The 20282-nt window shown below is 38.2% G+C and overlaps 1 protein-coding gene across 17 annotated transcripts in view; it reads right to left on the bottom strand.

The window, feature by feature from the left end:
• EIF4G3 (eukaryotic translation initiation factor 4 gamma 3) overlaps positions 1-20282 on the bottom strand; it is a 398991-nt gene that overhangs the window by 251142 nt on the left and 127567 nt on the right. For 14 of the 17 annotated variants that reach the window (XM_057547106.1, XM_057547100.1, XM_057547093.1 and 11 more), the window contains exon 3: positions 7649-7777. The exons of the other annotated variants lie outside the window; for them this stretch is intronic. In XM_057547106.1, coding sequence (XP_057403089.1) covers positions 7649-7777 — 129 coding nt within the window. The remainder of the gene's footprint in view (positions 1-7648; positions 7778-20282) is intronic. 17 annotated transcript variants of the gene reach the window in all.

Below are 20282 nucleotides of genomic sequence, written 5' to 3' on the forward strand. Positions count from 1 at the left end.
CAAACCACTCCATTTCTTTTTTTTTTTTTTTTTTTTAAAACTAATTTTCTTTTGACCTTATGTGCTATATAACTAAGGCATTAGAATTTGTTGTATTGGTTTTTTTTTTTTTAATATTTATTTATTTATTTATTTATCTTTGGCTGTGTTGGGTCTTCGGTTCGTGCGAGGGCTTTCTCCAGTTGCGGCAAGCGGGGGCCACTCTTCATCGCGGTGCGGGGACCGCTCTTCATCGCGGTGCGTGGGCCTTTCTCTATCGCGGCCCCTCCCGTTGCGGGGCACAGGCTCCAGACGCGCAGGCTCAGCAATTGTGGCTCACGGGCCCAGCTGCTCCGCGGCATGTGGGATCTTCCCAGACCAGGGCTCGAACCCGTGTCCCCTGCATTAGCAGGCAGATTCTCAACCACTGCGCCACCAGGGAAGCCCTCCATTTCTTAATTCTCTGTTCTATTTCCCATTCCCTGATTTACTGGCACATGCTAATTTCTGTAGGTGAACTGAGGCTGCAATTTTCAAAACCATAAAAATCTGAAAAAATAATGTCACAGCTAGGTAAAAAACAGATTGGTGGAGCTGAAATGAGTTTCTCTTCTAAAACTACGGGAAGTAAGTGAAGTAAAGAGGTAAACCTGCAAGGGAAACTCTGGAAGAGGCTTTGCACTACCTATTAAAACAGATGAGTGGTAGCTAGAGAAATCAAGAAGCGCCTCCCAGGATGTGTCCAGAGGAAATAACTCCTTAAACGTGAAACAGATAAAATCCTAAACCTTTTTCCCCCTGACAGAACTGAGATGAAAATAAACAACATCATCAACAAAAAACTGAGCTTACACCAAAGACAATGAAAAAAATGCTTGTGAAATCACTCAGTTCTTACAGATTGGTTCTTAGAAAATTCTTTCTTTTTCTTTTTTAATTAATTAACTTATTGATTAATTAATTAATTAATTTTTGGCTGCCTTGGGTCTTCGTTGCTGCACATGGGCTTTCTCTAGTTGTGGCAAGCAGGGGCAACTCTTCATTGCAGTGCACGGGTTTCTCACTGCGGTGGCTTCTCTTGTGGCAGACCATGGGCTCTAGGCATGCAGGCTTCAGTAGTTGTGGCACTCGGGCTCAGCAGTTGTGGCCCGCAGGCTCTAGAGTACAGGCTCATTAGTTGTGGCACACGGGCTTAGCTGCTTCGTGGCATGTGAGATCTTCCCGGACCAGGGATCGAACCCGTGCCCCTGCATTGTCAGGCGGATTCTTAACCACTGTGCCACCAGGGAAGTCCCATCTTTGGTTTTTAAAACTGTGTTGAATTAATGTAGAATTCATTTTTAAAACTTTCACTCTTCACACTTAGATATTTCAAAATATAGGTTCTAGTCTTATAGATTTCCCAAACAGAATCTGAAACTTGGTGTTTAGGGTACGGAAAGTCTGAATAATAGTTGCACTTAACTATCATTCTTGCAACAAAACTTAAAAACTAACCACAAATATCTTGAAAGAAAATCACTGGGAATTTTTTCTAGTTACATGCAATGCAAAGAGAAGCATAATCAAACAAATATGCCTTTAGGCATATTTCATGGTAAGCTATAAGACTGCATTAAAGATGAAATTTGGAAAACATCTGGTGAAGTCCTACTTTATAAATATGGCTGCAACTGTTTTTGTTAATGAAAAAGACAAAAGAGCTAAAATTCTCTATCAAATATGACCACATTAAGATAAATCTCAAGAATCAGAGAAAAGAGCTTACCACAATTATTTAGCATATATTAGATGAAACCACAGGTATAAATGATTTAAATTTTTATAAGTCTTACTTTTATACTAATGACATTTGTAAAGGTATGTTAATTTGTAAACTGCTTAATGACAGTATTTGCTGATGAAATTTTCAATAGGTATAAATTTTTAAGTACGTACATATATTATCAACTGAAGAAAACAAAACAGAAGATTTGGCAACAGGACCAACTAAATGCAGTCAGTACTGCAATTTCTGGAGGCTACATCAAACCTTCATGTGCCATGAATGCAGCTTCCAAACACCAGTCACTTCAAAGACTGCTTTAGACAGCCATAATATGTTCCATGGGGGAGAAGGCTAGTATAAAAAACAATAAATTTTGCTTTGCTTTCTTTTTTTAAGGAATGTCAACATTCATCTATTTCAACAATGAAATGTGAAAAACCTTTTCAAAGCTTTCTCTACTTATCCTGGTTAGCAACGCTGACTGTCAGTCAGAGTTGCCAAACTCAATTTATTTTCTTCATGAAAGACATTTTAAAAATCAAAAAAAGTATAAAAACTTGCTTGCAGTAAGTAAAATCACTGTTCAACTTAATAAGAAAGATAAAGCAGTTTGCAAAGTCTGAAACAATCCATCAATCAACAACTGTGAGGCAATAGTGAGTATTTTTCCTTAGTAAAACAAGACCTCTGAAAGGAAAATGAAGTCTGGAAGTTGGATAAAGTAAAAAGATTGCAGGAACCATGAGTTGTTTAATCATATTCTTTTGTAATAATGAAAATAGTAATGTTAAAATAAGTACCATGATCAATCACTACTCCTCAGTGAAGAAGTCCTTTGCTTAGCATTTCCAGAGACAATAAAGAATCTAACCAGTGGATCACATACCATCACCATCTCAGTCCACTACTTAACATGACCAAGTTGATCTCTCAGAAAAAGAGAGGAACCAAATGAACAGGAACAGTGGGTGGAAAACATGTACCACTCCACTTCTTTGGCATTATTCTGAGCATGTCTTCTCAATGATTACTGTGAACATAGCTTAAGAGTTTAGACAGGGATACCAAGAGAAAAAAGAAAAGGACTAGACACTGAACCTGATAATCAGTGCCAGTTTGGACTCCTTATTTTGTAATTTAGCTCCATTATGAGAAAATTAACTGAGTTAAAACAAATGTGTACCAACAATCAAGCAACAAGCATAAAACACTTATGTTTTGCTTAAGTAATTTAAGATAATTCAAGTAACAAACTTCCGATATTTTTTACAAGACACAAAATGAAACAATGCAAAGTTTGCTTAATTTTAAGTATAAAATATAGAATTCATAATGTTTTCATGGGACTTGCCTGGTAGCACAGAGGTTAAGAATCCGCCTGCCAATGCAGGGGACATGGGTTCAAGCCCTGGTCCAGGAAGATCCCACATGCCATGGAGCAACTAAGCCCGCGCGCCACAACTACTGAGCCTGTGCTCTAAAGCCCACAAGCCACAACTACTGAGCCCGAGTGCCACAACTACTAAAGCCCGCACGCCTAGAGCCCGTGCTCTGCAACAAGAGAAGCCATAGCAATGAGAAGCGTGCGCACCGCAAGTAAGAGTAGCCCCCGCTCGCCGCAACTAGAGAAAGCCAGCACGCAGCAACGAGGACTCAACACAGCCAATAAATGAATAAATAAATAAATTTATTTAAATAAAAAAAGGACATGTGGTTAAAGAAGTTTCTTTAATCTTTTCTGCAGTTGATTTGAATCTAATAGTTCTGTGTGTAAGAATAAACCACACTGTTTCCAACAGAAAATGACCAAGCCTGGCCTCTACTTTTATCCTGGAAGGGATAAGCAAAGACCTGGAAGACATCTCAAACTCCTGGAGAGAGCTTCTAAATTTCACACTAATACCAGACAGGTAGCCAAATTAGACACACACACACACACACACACACACACACACACACACACAATATCCTGAAGAGAACCAAGTCAGGCACGAAAATAACAAATGTCACTTATTGAAAGCATTAGCATGTCCTGTTCTGAGGCAGAATTCTATATAGTCTTCATAACAGTCCTCTTAAAGAGTGGTAGAATTCTAATTCTCTCCTATATAGCAGAAGAAGAAACCAAGTTCTAGAGATATCAAATAATTTACCCAACATCATATAACCAGAAAGTGACAGACCAAGTCCCAGAACCTGGAGTCTGTTTTGACTCCAAGCCTATAATTCTTTTCCCTCTATTTTGAAGGTTCTACTTTCCATAATGATCTACAAACATGTCAACTATTAAACCTAAGGAGAGACTTCCCTGGTGGCGCAGTGGTTAAGAATCTGCCTGTCAACGCAGGGGACACAGGTTTGAGCCCTGGCCCAGGAAGATCCCACATGCCGCGGAGCAACTAAGTCTGTGCGCCACAGCTACTGAGCCTGCACTCTAGAGCCCGCGAGCCACAACTACTGAGCCCGCATGCCACAACTACCGAAGCCCATGCACCCAGAGGCCGTGCTCCGCAACGAGAGAAGCCACCACAATGAGAAGCCTGCACACCAGAATGAAGAGTAGCCCCCGCTCGCTGCAACTAGAGAAAGCCCGCGCGCAGCAACAAAGACCCAACACAGCCAAAAATTAATTAATTAATTAATTTAAAAATATATATAAACCTAAGGAGACTGAGTTTCCCACAGAACTCCCCATTTTTCCAGGTATGCCAATTTAGAAAAACTTCCTCACTCTGTAAACAGATATTAAGATATTGTTAGGAGACAAATGAATCCATATAAGGCTGTCTCTGTCTGAAAGGCAGGGGATAAAAGGGGGGTAATAAATCAGATGTGAGTTACTGGGTTCATCCATCAGATTAGGAAGATAACAAAACAGGCCACAAAGGGTAGCAAGATAATATTTGGTGACCCTTCTCCCTGGAATTCATGTACTCTGACTTCTAAAAGAAACTAATAAAATGGCATACAGAAAGGCATTTGTGGGCTCGACAACTGAGACCACTGCTAGATCATCCTTTCTTAAATGCAAACTATGCATTTGCAAGCAGCACCGTCTTTCAGAACACTTAAGGGCTTTGGGCCAACTGCTGGGGTCAAATCACAACTGGAAACCGTAAAAATTTGAAATGGAAAACTAAGCTATTCCCCTTATGTGCCAGTTATCGACTGCTTGCCTTTCAGCTCAAAATTCAACTTGTCTGCCAGTACAGTGAAAATGGATCTGGCACAATGTAAAGCTTTGTCAGTAGAGGGCACTGTGAAGATATTGCAGGAGGAAAGGGTTTTGCTTCCTGGTTCCTCTAGGCATGCAGAGCAGGCTCCGGCAGAACAGACAGCTTCTCCAGAACCTGACTTCCCCAGTGCCCAGCTGCTCTAGAGGGCGCAGCTTCTTCAGTGTCAGGATTCTGCTGCAATGTGCAGCAGCCAGCAGTACCCAGTAACTAACAGCTACCCCTGGTACCCTCTCAAGCCATTTTGCAGCAGAGTGCCTCCTAGAAGAAACAGCCCTGTGAAGAGTTTTCCCTCAGCACCTTAGAAGGCAGAATTCTGGAAAGTTCCAGAGGGTGGATTTCTAGTAAGTTCCACTGATGTGGCACCACAGCAACTTCTCTACCATTCAGAGAACCACATCACGCCAGATCTCAGCCCAAGGTGGGGGGAGCAGTCTCCTAACAGTAGCGTGAAATAAAGAGGCACAAGGTTGGACAGGCCTTTTTTAGATTTTGGAGAGAACATACATTACATTTGAGTGTGATACACCTCGACCTACCTACAAAGTCATCTGGGAGGTTTCCAATTTTGATTGAGGGAAAGGACAAAAGGAGGCTCTGCAGTAAGTTTAGGCTGTAACACAAGCTGCTCTACCACATGCGACCCGTGATCCAGCAGATTCAAGGTTACCTGAAGTGCCTGTGGCAGAGATGCTATAAGGAGCCTCTAGCCATTGTGCACTGCAGCAGCTCTTTGCTAAAGGAACCGGTGCTACAGAAGCCAGCTTTCCTCAACACTCCGTAAGATGAACTTCCAGCAAATTCCAGAAGAAGGATTCCTAGCACGTTCCACTGGTATGACACCACAATGACTTCTCTACTATAAGGTATGCCACAGCCATGCACTCTCTGGTAACAGGGTGGAGAAGAAGGCTCTTCCATGGGGACTCCATCTTGGCCCCAGGAGAAGCAGCTACTCCTTATATTTGTAATTTTTATATCATTTAGAGTTTTCTTTCTTATTAGCCAATCCCTCAGTACTCCAATCCCCTATTATATTTAATAATCCTTTATATTAAACTTTCCCTATTCAACTTACTACAGTTTTTCTTTCCTCCTGAGACTCAGACCAACATACCTGATTAATAGCGTGGGTGGTTCTGTTCAGTGCCATGAAAACCAACACTAGAAACTCATCCTAAACAATTAAGAATTCATTTCGACATATTTTACTTTTTTTTTTTTTTTTTTTTTTTCATATTTTACTTTTAAAACTCAAAGTTAAACAAGAATGATTTAGACCGAGTTTAAGTATAGTACTAAGCCCAAATTAATTTACATATTCCTGAATAGCGCTATTTCAATCATGCTTTGGCAAGTTGTACATTTCTTCTCCAAACATTCTATAGTTTAAACTATCATTAATCAACCCTTAACTTATAATCACCAGCTTTTAGCATTATTTTCAGTAATTCTTCCTCTTATTATTCAAGCTCTTAAAGACCTAAAATATAAAAGCCCAAATTGAAAATAATGTTATAATATTAATTTTCATTATTAAAAGGAATGTTTCGTACGTGTAAATACTGACAATCTCAAACAGCTTGGTTCAAGGTTATTGGCTTGACTCTCTCTACATTCCAGTAAGAGACTTCTTAACTCTACCCCACTCTTAACCACAAGGAAGACCAAATAAGCATGTAATGGTGAGTTGGTACAAGCTGAAAGATTTCTTGGAAATGGCTTAAAATGCAGGGGACCCACAGCGACATCTTCTTAAAACAGTTTCGGTGTCTCCTGTGCCTGTTACTTGGAAATAAACTAAGGAGTTCACTATTCTTTAACAGTTTAACAAAATTTTAAGCCTAACAAATTCCAATAATCTACTTATAAAACCAAACAAACAAAAAAGCCCTCTAAAATTATCAATACTAAGAGGGAAAGACAGCCATATCTTTTACAAAAGTAGAAAATAACCACCAACACTCCACCAAAAAGCGAAAAGGGAGACTAACAGATTACACATTGAAAGGCAAACAAGTGCTTTATGAGATTTTTAATGAACTTCATAGAGTCATACTCTAATTTCTAAAACAACAAAAAGGAAAACTAAATATCACTGACAGTTTATTTTGAATGACTCCATAAATGAAATGTGTAAAACTATTAGTAGTCACTATCATGGGAGGTATGTCTAAAAAAATGTATGAGAGAAAATAGAAATTACTCTGTAAGTAATGTTGTATGTTTGCTTAAAAGTTTGCTTTAGAAAAATAGAAATTCGGGCTTCCCTGGTGGCACAGTGGTTAAGAACCTGCCTGCCAATGCAGGGGACATGGGTTCGAGCCCTGGTCCGGGAAGATCCCACGTGCCGCGGAGCAACTAAGCCCATGTACCACAACTACTGAGCCTGTACTCTAGAGCTCGTGAGCCACAACTACGGAAGCCCACGCACCTAGAGCCCATGCTCCACAACAAGAGAAGCCACCGCAATGAGAAGCCTGTGCATCGCAACGAAGAGTAGCCCCCGCTCGCCGCAACTAGAGAAAGCCCGTGCACAGCAACAAAGACCCAATGCAACCAAAAATAAATAATAAATTAATAAATAAATAATTTTTTAAAAAAAGAAAACTAGAAAGTCAGCTCTGACATGGAAATTTCTTTTAGGAAAAAAAAAGGTTCTTCTTACTTGAGAGAGTCCAGGGGACGATGCATGTCCCGGGGGCGTTGCCGCAAGATTTGGATGCCCCTTGTTTATTTCATGTGCTGAGTAAGGGGAAGGGGTCGGGGGTCCCGGCTGTCTTGCTACTTGTGTTACCTGTGAGGAAATCAATTTAGTAAGAGTATTAGTAACTCAATCTTAATAAATATTGCCAAAGTAGCTAATTTTTTAAATATGGAAGTATCTGTCTCACTTTATACTAAAGTAAGTGCCAGACTGACTAAAGGCTTAAAATTTCAAAATTGAACAAATGAAATTCCTAGAAAAAACGACATGAATATTTTCATCCATTTGATAAAAGATTCTTGAAACATACCTAAAACTAAAAATCTTAAAGGAAAAACTATGCTAAATGAAAAACGCCAGACTAGAAACTACATACTGTACGATGCCATTTATATGATATTTTGTAAAAGGAACTAAAAAGAAATAAATGATTACAAGGGAAGAGGATAACTACGAAAGGGGCACAGGGAGATTCTGGGGGGATGACATAACTGTTCTGTATCATGACTGTAGTGCAGATTACATATCTCTTTGTGCTTGTCAAAACTAACAGAACTGTATACTAAAAAAGGTGAATTTTACTTTAGGTAAATTATACCTCAATAAACCTGAACCAAAAAAAGTTACTTATAGAGCATAATCTTATTTTTGTTTTTAAAAAAGTACATCTAAATATACATGTACATGCACATGCACATGTATACATATTTCTATATGTGTATCTACATCTACATATGTGTGCATATATGCAATATACTCACAAGTATACATGTCATATTAAAAAGATCTGTAAGAAGATACACAAAGATCTTAAAAGAAAGCATGCAAGTGTTTCTTTTTTTTCCTATCATTTTTATTTTCTAATATAGTTCAACAGTCAATTAGCTATTTTACCCAAGTTCTTAGATCCCCTGAATTCTACCACAGAGTTAAAAACTCTACCCAGGGAGAAATGAAAGTGGTCTCCAAATGACATTAGATTTTCCTGGAATTCAATCAATCAGTCAGAGGCTCTGAAGAAAGTCTACTCCCTGATAATCTAACCCTAGAATCCATTATGTCTATCTAAAACAGACATAAATGCCTAAAGTCTCAGCTACCTGTTCCCAAAGCTGAAATAAAATGGACTCACGGAGAACTAACTACAGTCAAAAGCTTACAGGCTAGTAAGAGACACGAATATGCTAAAATGTGACCAAAGTTTAAAACTGAAATTAATTGTATTTAATTTCTTCCCTGCTTTTTAAATAGCTTTATGATTTCCTTGAAAAACTTTGTTTCCAATTTGGAGTGAAAATTACATTTATAAGGGCATGAGGTTTACCATGAAATGTTATAGCATTTATAAATCTCATCAGGGCAATTTTTCAAAGGATAAAAGTCAGAATGCTATCTAAACATCTACTTTAGAAAATTAATAACCAGAAATGAAGAGTTCTTACAAGCAAATTTCTCACCAACAAGGCTTTATAAATTCATATTCTTATTTCACATGCTTTAGAATAAATTATTTTGATATTCTACTAAAGCAAAGCATCAAAATGGACACATATTTTTAACTTTAGGAAAAAAATTTGCACAATGAAATAAAGTGAAAGACGTTAGCTATACAAAATGTCAGGTCAATTCTCCAATTCATTCTGATAAAACAGTCAAAGATTAAATTTACCCAGGGCAAAAAATCATAATATGGAAAAATGTTTTTCAAATTGCTATTAAGAATAAATGAATATTAAAAGATACTATTACATGGCCATACTACCCAAAGCGATCTACAGACTTAGTTTGATCCCTATCAAACTACCCATGACACTTTTCACATAACTAAAATAAATAATCCTAAAATTTATATGGAACCATAAAAGACCCAGAAGTGCCAAAGCAACCCTGAGGAAAAAGAACAAAGCAGGAGGCATAACCCTCCAGACTTCGGACAACACTACAAAGCTACAGTAATCAAAACAGTGTGGTATTGGAACAAAAAACAGATATATGGATGAATGGAACAGAATAGAGAGCCCAGAAATAAACTCACACACCTATGGTCAGTTAATCTTCAACAAAGGGGACAAGAATATACAATGGAGAAAAGACAGTCTCTTCAGCAAGAGTGGTGTTGGAAAGTTGAACAGCTGCATGCAAATCAATGAAGTTAGAACACACCCTCATACCATACACAAAAATAAACTCAAAATGGCTTAAAGACTTAAATATAAGACACAACATCACAAAACTCCTAGAAGAGAACACAAGCAAAACATTTTCTGACATAAACCGTACCAATGTTTTCTTAGGTCAGTCCACCAAAGGCAATAGAAATAAAAGCAAAAATTAACAAATGGGATCTAATCAAACTTATAAGTTTTTGCACAGCAAAGGAAACCATAAACAATACGGATAACCTACAGACTGGGAGAAAATATTTGCAAATGATGCAACCAACAAGGGCTTAATTTCCAAAATATACAAACAGCTCATACAACTGAATAACAAAAAAAAACCCAATTGAAAAGTGGGCATAAGACCTAAATAGACATTTTTCCAAAGAAGACATACAGATGGGTCACAGGCACATGGAAAGATGCTCAACATTGCTAATTATTAGAGAAATGCAAATCAAAACTACAATGAGGTATCACCTCACACCAGTCAGAATAGTCATCATTAAAAAGTCTACAAATAACAAATGCTGGAGGGGGTGTGGAGAAAAGGGAACCTTCCTACACTGTTGCTGGGAATGTAAATTGGTGCAGCCACTATGGAAATAAGTATGGAGGTGCCTTCAGAAACTAAAAATAGAGTTGCCATATGATCCAGCAATCCCATTCCTGGGAATATACCCAGATAAAACTATAATTCAAAAAAATACATGCACCCCTTTGTTCATAGCAGCACTATTTACTACAGCCAAGACATGGAAATAAAGAAGATGTGGTATACACACACACACACACACACACACACACACACACACAATGGAATATTACTCAGCCATTAAAAAGAATGAAATAATGCCATTTGCAGCAACACGGACGAACCTAGAGACTATCATACTAAGTGAAGTAAGTCAGAAAGAGAAAGACAAACACCATATGATATCACTTATATGCGGAACCTAAAATACAACACAAATGAACATATCTATGAAAGAGAAACAGACTCACAGATATAAACTGACTTGTGGTTGCCAAGAGGGAGGGGGTTTGGGGAGGGATGGAGTAGGAGTTTGGGGTTAGCAGATGCAAACTATTATATATAGAATGGATAAACAAGGTCCTACTATATGGCACAGGGAAGCATATTCAATATCCTGTGATAAACCACAATGGAAAAGAATACGAAAAAGAATGTATATGTATAACTGAATCACTTTGCTATACAGCAGAAATTAACACATTATAAATCAACTATCCTTCAATAAAATTTAAAAATAAATAAAATATATTACTACATGCATATCACAAATAACACAAATAATAAGTTTTTTTAAAAAAACTTCACCCCAATATTGCCAAGGATCTAAGGAAACAGGACATAAGACAGGATACTGTGAATGGGTTTACCATGTCCCCAGAACTACAGAGCAATGCATCACAGCTGCCTTAAAACCACACCCAAAGAATGATTCCATTTTGGAATACATACCCTGAAGAAATAATCTTACACTCAAAAACTAGGAACTTAAATATATGAGAGCAAAAAAGGTAGAAATAGCAAATAACGAGAAAATAAAGTAACATAACTAAAGACATAAAAAATACATAGATGTGAACTGCCACCAATTGAAATGAATATGTGAAACAATCAAGAGTAAAAAAGAAAAGATACACCCTTTAGAACTACAAAGAGATTCTTCTATATTCTACTGACAAAGACGAAAATAAGTAAATCAATGATTTCAGATAAAGATTAGTGTTCAGCGCACCGCAACTAGAGAGCCCATGTGCCACAAACTACAGAGCCCACGGGCTCTGGAGCCCGGGCGCCATAACTAGAGAGAAGCCCATGTACCGTAAGGAAGAGCCTGTGTGCTGCAACAAAAGATCCCGTATGCCACAACGAAGATCCCGCGTGCCACAACTAAGACCCGACACAGCCAAAGATAAAAAAATAAATACACAAATATTAAAAAAAAAAAAAGATTAGTGTTCATGTTTCCCTGAAAACTGCTTAAGTGCACTTTTTAGAATATTGTTATCACCCCATGAAATACAGATGTTTGACAAAAGGAGAAAAGGCATTTAGCCAAAGCACATGCTACTGCTAACATTAAAATTTTCCTTAAAGCAAGCACCAGTGAAAAGCAACCTTCATAGGCAAATATCCCTGAAGTATGCATTCTCTGCTGTTCCTAAAGGGGTAGGCAAATTGCAGGAATCCTTTGGTATTGTATATTCTAGTAGAGTATTCCCTCCCAAATTTGGAGGTTTCTACTAATAAAAGCAAACCAAAGAAAATAAATCTGTATCATAATAATAGGAGAATCATGTCATTCTTAAAAATTCTCCCAAAAAAAGCTACTACATGCAATAAATCTCTGGCCTTCACTGTGATCTATTTAATTCAAAAAGACCCCCTATTACAAGTGTCATACTGCATTACGTACTACATGCTTGCTTTTAGTGTACTATAGAACTTACTGCCTTTGCCCGGGAAAAAGGTATACCATCTTCAATTAGAAATTATACAAAATATAAGTAGGTAACACAACCCTATCCCAAGGAAATGGCACAAGGGCTAATGAGGTTGTTGAGGATAAAATTCAAAGTTTCATGAAACTTTGAATATCTTCTTTCAAAATATTCCTAGATGAATGATTATTGAATTTTCTAGTCTCTGGCTACAGTTTCTTCTCCTCTCTGGCTAACTTATTCCATTTCAGATCATACTGTTATAATCCATACTGTTATAATCCTTTGAAGGTAGTGACAAGAAGTTCTCATGTAAAGGGGAAAAAAACATGTTTTCCCATTATTTATTATTAGTACCATCTCAATTATGGAGGCTGGGAGTAGAAGTATAAAATAGCTAATTATGGCAACTACTTAACCACCTCCAAAGCTAAAAAGATTTTTGTCTTTTATGCAATATTCACCTTAAGCAAAATTAATCAACCATTTTGTGGTATGCAGTGTGTGTGTGTGTGTGTGTGTGTGTCCTGTATTTAAGTTTAAAAGATTATATGCCCAAGAAACATTTACTTTTTATAGATATTATAGTTTTGCATTGGCAATAATGTAGAGCATCCAGAATTCTCATTCATATGCTGGTGGAAATGTAAATTGGTATAAGCTCTTTGGGAAAGAATTTGGCATTAGTTAGTAACCTTGAAAACAAGCATACCCTATAACCTAGCTCTTCCTAGGTATACATTTGCGAGAAATAGGAAAATGTGCACCAAGGTACGTGTACAAAAATGTCCATAGTTGCATTGTTCTTACTACCAAAAACTGGAAATAACACAGCCATTCACTAGCAGGAGAATGGATCAATAATGAAATATTTTCCTACATGGAAATCAAATTTAAAACTACAGCAACACATCACAACTTGAATGACACTCATTAATGATACTGAGTGAAAGAGAACACAGAAGACTACGGAGTATGATTCCAAAAAAGTTCCAAAACAAACAAAACTTGACTATACTAATTTAGAAATGCATAAATGGATGGCAACACTGTAAATAAGAGCAGGATTTTTTTTTTAAGGCAGACATATTGGGAAGACAAGGAGTTAAGATCAGGTAAGGCCACATTATGTTTTATTTTTTTACACCTGGGAGGTAAGACACAGATTTTGCTTTAAAATTATTTGTTAAACTCTACTTTTATGTTTTATGCACTTCTATGCAGGTATGTTATAATCCTCTTCCACTCCCTAAAAAAGCTTACAGACCAAAACAAGCAAATTACTTAGGTAGGACCTGGGGTAAAATACTAGTTACACTGGTACTAGTTATATGGCTGTTCTACAAGAGGAGTAAGAATATGAAAAGAAAATATATTAAAAGAGAACCTCTAAAATTTTATCTTACTGGAAACTTCAGCTAGCTAGTAAATTTTCATTCAAGAGTTCTACCGAAAATCATCTCCTATAAAATCAATGATATTTGGTGGTTGCTGACCAATGTAACTCGAAGAATCTTTTGAAAGTTTAAAGCTAAACCATAAAGGTCATGGAAACTAAGATGAGTCAGTAAGTATAAAGTTGAGGGCCTCCCTCGGTGGCGCAGTGGTTAAGAATCCGCCTGCCAATGCAGGGGACACGGGTTTGAGCCCTGGTCTGGGAAGATCCCACATGCTGCGGAGCAACTAAATCCATGCACCACAACTACTGAGCCTGCGCTCTAGAGCCCACGAGCCACAACTACTGAGTCTGTGCGCCACAACTACTGAAGCCCATGCGCCCTAGAACTCATGCTCCGCAACAAGAGAAGCCACCACAATGAGAAGCCCATGCACCGCAACGAAGAGTAGCCGCCGCTCGATGCAACTAGAGAAAGCCTGCGCAGCAACAAAGACCCCACACAGCCAAAAATAAATGAAATAAATAATAATAATTTTTTTTTAAAAGTTGATTTATTCAGCCCTAAATCACCTGATTTGAAAAAATATTCTGGCCAATTAAAGGCTATAATACATAAACTACAATTTTCAAATAATAGTAATTTAAAAATTAAACTTTCCTGAACATGATCATTCTCTAATGACCCCAGAGCAATGAAAATACCATGTGGGAAACAGATGTGGGGGGAAAATGGCCAGGTTTAAGCAACAGGAAGTAGGGACTATGGAGAACTGGACAGAATACCCATCCCCCATAGGGCAGTAAATACTCAGATACTGAGCTGAAGCCAAGTGCTGCCATTCAGGAAATAAGCCATGCAGTATCTTCCAAGTTTTCAAGAAAAACTAAAAATAAAGATTTTTACATGAAATTTTCCTGACCTCCAAAACACTGTACAAGCCAAATAAAGCACATCTATAGATTAAGTACACAGGCATTAAAAAAAAAAAAAAAAGTATACAGGCAGCCAGTGTGTGAATCTGGCTCTAGGGGTACCTCATGATCATCACCAAATATGAACTTTCCGGGTTTTTGTTTGTTTTTTTTTTTGACAAAACAAAGGACTATTTATTACTTTCAACAACAGCAGTAGCCAGAGTATGAGCATTTTTGCGCCACACTTTGAACCTGAGTCCCAAGGCAACACAAAGAGGGCCAGATGACAAGTGCACATATGGTGACTTGCATTACCTGAAAGAACACTGCACTTAGGGAACTTAAATCTTTTATAATGGGCAGTAAGCATGCTGTCTTTTGCTCCAGGAAGAGACATTATCTTTATTATACAATAAGCAGGCACGCACATTTGCTCTGAATGTCTTATACACTGCCATGGTGTTCTTCCACCTCTCCCACTTTACGTACCAACAGAAGGAATAGGGTAAAGAAAAAAAATGAGAACAGTAAAGCTCTGATGAATTTATTCTGAATTTTCCAATCAGCAAATCTAGAGAGGATAAACTTTCTGTGTTAAGGAAGTACTCACGTATAGACCTGTGACTGAATTCTAGACAAATAGTCATTGAATGAATACAGATATATTGTTAAACATTATATACACATATATAAAGTATTATATCTTTATTCATTGCACCTACATAATATATGCATATATTGCACAATATATGCAATAAAAACATAGCACTTAAAAACACACAATAATTAAATCTTTATTAAAAGAATTACAAAGGATTCCTATCAAGAAATATTAATGTTTTCAGCAAAAAATGATTAATATAAAGGTTAAAAGGGCACATGGTTTATGTCTGAGAAGCCATCCCTTAACTTTTTATCCCAAGATGAAGTTTATTTAGTGAAGTCATCTAAAAGCATTCCAACAGCTGCAATTCCCACATGGAAATGACCAAGTTCAATTTCTGGTAGACTGGAAAGATTCCAAAGCTTTTCTTACTTGGTTAATTTCAATACTCTATATGAGATCCTCTAGCAGCTGAATGGATAAGTAGTTTCTCCTTCTGATTAGTTTTTCATATATATCATCCTAGTTCTTCCTTCAGGTCATTTATTTTCCAGTATCTAGAGATATTTTTAATTACAGATATTGGGAAATAAATAAAAGCTGGTTTAGTCAACTAAAAAGGAACATTACAGTGGATACTAGAAGATTTTACTATGTATCATGACATTTTTCAAAGTCTCTCTGACATTATCACTGCCAATCCCCTCCCATAACCAAGAAAAAGAGAAAGTAAGTGACTTTCCTCTTTGTTCTACTCTTAGCTACACTTATTAGGTTGAACCATATGGAACTTCAGATATTCAAGTTGTTTTTCACATTAAAAAAAAAAGGCAATTTCAGGATTCCAGTAATACTTAAATACTCAAGCAAACAGATGCTATCATGGACAGTTCTGATAAATGTAATATTTAAACAAAGGATGTCACAGTCATCAACATCTGCAGCCCTCCAATGTGAGCCGGTGAGCCCTGAGGAAACTCAGGGCCGAAAAGACTACCTGCCGGGACTTCCCTGGTGATCCAGTGGTTAAGAATCCCCTTTCCAATGCAGGAGACGCGGGTTCGAGCCCTGGTCAGGGAACTAAGATCCCACATGCCATGGGGCAACTAAACCCACACACCGCAACCTACTGAGCTAGCGCGATCTAGAGCCCATGGTCCACAACCACGATAGTCCCGAGTGCCACAACTACTGAGCTCACGCACTCTAGAGCCCGTGGGCCACAACTAAGAGAGCCCTCATGGGACTTCCCTGGTGGCACAGTGGATAAGACTCTGCGCTCCCAATGCAGGGGGCTCAGCTTCGATCCCTGGTCAGGGCACTAGATCCCACATGCATGCCACAACTAAGAGTTCGAATGCCACAACTAAGAGTTCGAATGCCACAACTAAGGAGGCTGCCTGCCGCAACTAAGACCCGGCACAACCAAATAAAATAAATAAACAAATAAATCTTTTTTTAAAAAAAGAGAGAGAGAGAGAGATCCCTCGCGCCGCAACTACGAAGCCCGCTAGCTCTGGAGCCTGCTCACCACAACTAGCGAGAAGCCCACGCACCACAACGAAAGATCCCACACGCTACATCCAAGATCCTGCGTGCCGCAAACCAATACCCAATGCAGCCAAATAAATAAATAAATATTTAAAAAAAAAAAAACCTGCCATCTAGCAGCCATCAGACTGTAGCCACTCCCTACCATGAGCCCTGAGGAAACTCAGGATGTGAAAACACAGGATACTGGCCCCAGAAAGCTGAGGTGCATACCAAAGGAATGATTTCAGTGAGCCCAGTCTCTTGCATCCTCCCATACACAGAAAAGCGCTAAATTCCTTAACTTGAGATATCTGGTTTTCTTTAATTAACAATAATCTTTTTGATGTTCAGACTACCTGCCCTTTGTTACAAAACTTCTATATTACCTGGCTCCTGCCATCACCTCTTTGGAGCAGTCTCTCAGAGCTATCTGAAATGCTGTCTCCCGGGCTGCAGTCCACATTTTTGCCCCAAATAAAACTTAACTTGCAACTCTCATGTTGTGCATTTTTTTTAAGTCATCAGTTCTATCATGGACTCTGTAGTACTGGGTTCAATTCTGAAGATTGTTTCTTTTCATATTTATTAATTGGCAATGGAAACAAGAGAAAGAAAAGCAGATTAGCTACTTTTTCAATGTTAGCAGTTGAGTACCTACCACAGATCAGTAACAATAGAATAAAACTAAGAAAAAAACACCTGGCCTCCAAATGTGTCTAGGTATAAAAGGTAACAAACAGCATACCAAGTGTGAATCCTTCGGGGCCAGAGGACAAATTGTTGCAAGCAGAATTCTAAAATGGCTCTCAATATTCCTGTCTCTGGTGCAGGTACCCTGTATAATTCCTTCCCCTTAATATACCAGTGAATATGATGAAATATCACTCCTATGGCTAGGTAACTACACAGTTGACTTCAAGTTAATCAAGAAAGAGATTATCCTGGGTGTGTCTGAACTTATTAGGTGAGCTCTTTAAAACACAGTGAATAAGAGAGGTACTCTCCTGCTTTTTTTTTTTAATTAATTAATTTATTTATATTTATTTTTGGCTGTGTTGATTCTTCGTTTCTGTGCAAGGGCTTTCTCTAGTTGCGGCAAGCGGGGGTCACTCTTCATTGCGGTGCGCGGGCCTCTCAGTATGGCGGTCTCTCTTGTTGCAGAGCACAGGCTCCAGACGCGCAGGCTCAGTAGTTGTGGCTCACGGGCCTAGTTGCTTCGTGGCATGTGGGATCTTCCCAGACCAGGGCTCGAACCCGTGTCGCCTGCATTGGCAGGCAGATTCTCAACCTCTGCGCCACCAGGGAAGCCCCTCTCCTGCTTTCTTAAAGACTAAGCTGACTTACAGGTTATGCGAGGGCCACATAGCAAGGACCCAAAGGTAGCCTCTAGGAGCTGAGAGCAATTCCTAGCCAACAGCCAGCAAGAAAACAGGGACCTCAGTCCAACAACTACAAGGAAATAAATTCTTCCAACTATCCTAATGGGTATGGAAGTGAACCCCAAGCCTTACATGAGATTCCAGTCCTTGCCAACACTTTAATTTCAGCATGGTCCTGAGCAGAGGACCCTGCTAGCCCAGACCCACAGAATCTGTGAAGTAATAAATGGGTGCTATTTTAAGCTGTTAATTCTGTGGTGATTTGTTACATAGCAATAACAAAAACTAGGAAAAGACCTCACATGGCAGAGAAAACAACAGGTGTTAATATAAGACCCTGAGATCTTGACAAGGTCAAGAAATGGGAGTGACTAAACTGTTACAAGTGGGGGGTCGGGGGTAGTCCCCCCATCATCAGGCTAAAAAGAGATGGCAGCAGAGCCAATATTACTTAAGGGCTTGTAGGCATGGTAAGGACTTGGGATATTATTCTAAGTGGAATAGAAAGCTAATGGAAATTTTTCTTTTTTCTTTTTCTTTTTTTTTTTTTGCTGCGCTGGGTCTTCATTGCAGCGCACGGGCTTCTCTAGTGGTGGCACGCAAAGCCTCATTAGCTGCGGCATGCAGGCTTAGTTGCCCCACGGCATGTGGGATCTTAGTTCCCCGACCAGGGATCGAACCTGCATCCCCTGCATTGGAAGGCGGATTCTTAACCACTGGACCACCAGGGAAGTCCCACTATTGGAAATTTTAAGCAGGAGCATGACCAGATCTGATGTTTTCCAAAGATCATTTTGGTTGCTTTGTGAAAAGAAAGAATTGAAGAGTACAAGAATGGAAACACATTAGTTTAAAAGCTATCACAATAAGCTAGGCCAAAATTGATGGTAACTTAGAACAGTAAAAATAAAGATGAAAAGAAGTGGACCAATTTGGGTTGTATATTAGAGGCAGAGCCAACAGAATTGTTACTGATTTGACTGAACGGAAGGGACAGAGGGAATGAGGATTGACTGATTCACTTATTTAATATACATTTACTGAGAACAAATTGTATGCCATGCACTGGTACATGGGATACAAAATTAGGTGAATAAGACTCTAAAATCTCTGTCTTCATGGAGTTTACATCCTAGCTGAAGGTAATAAGATAATCGTAACAGATTTAATAATTTTTTAAATATATAATATAAAGTGATAATAATTATGGAAATACAGGATGGCTTTTAAGTTTATGGCTTGAAATATTAAGTGGGTGGAGATATTCATGTGAGATAGGGAGAGCAGATTTAGGGGAAAGGGTAATCAAAAGCAATATATGCCTATTAGATATCCAAATGGAAGTGATAAGTAGCCAGTTCAATATCTGAATCTAAGCTCAGAAGAGGAGTCAGGGCTAGAGAAGATAAATTTAGAAGTAGGTTCATATCAAAGTTTCAGGTAGTCTCTAAGCTAATTATGAAAACTAGCAAATGAAAATATGAAAAAGTGTGAATTTATAAACCAGGGGGCAAAAACCAAAGCTAAATTTATTTCTGGATCTATTTGGTCAGTGTTAATTGTTGCATATTCAAGACAGTGCTCACCCTCTCAATGGAATCTATATGGCTAATTTCTCTGCTCAGAATTATAAAAGAACAAACAAGATTATCATAAGATGAATCAGTAATGTCCTAAACTAAAACTAAACGAAAGTGAGAATCTCAGAATTTTAAAGACAAAAGGTGACTGAAAGACAATCAACCTAATTTCAGCAGTCCTAGGATCAATACAGACCTAGCACCACACAGAAGAAGACCCAAAACAGATATTTTTTTAGACTGGTTAATTATTTTTTTTAACTGAGGTATAACTGACATATAACAAAGTTGTTTTGTTTTGTTTAATAATGGGTCTGCTAATGTTAGGACAGAATATAAAGGACAGGACAGATAACCGTAATACAAACCAATTTGATATGATTCCTAATTTTACCCCCTCTGACATACAGTCAACACTGACTAAGCATCAATGCTCTGTCAGGCACTGTATTAAGCTTTAAAAATGAAATAGCCCTTGTCCTTAGGAGTTCCAATAGAAAGAAAATCACAGTAAGTAAAGAAACAAATCATGTGATAAATCCTATAAGGATATG

Source organism: Balaenoptera acutorostrata, chromosome 1, assembly GCF_949987535.1.
Source record: "Balaenoptera acutorostrata chromosome 1, mBalAcu1.1, whole genome shotgun sequence".
In the NCBI taxonomy this organism is placed as follows: Eukaryota; Metazoa; Chordata; class Mammalia; order Artiodactyla; family Balaenopteridae; genus Balaenoptera; species Balaenoptera acutorostrata.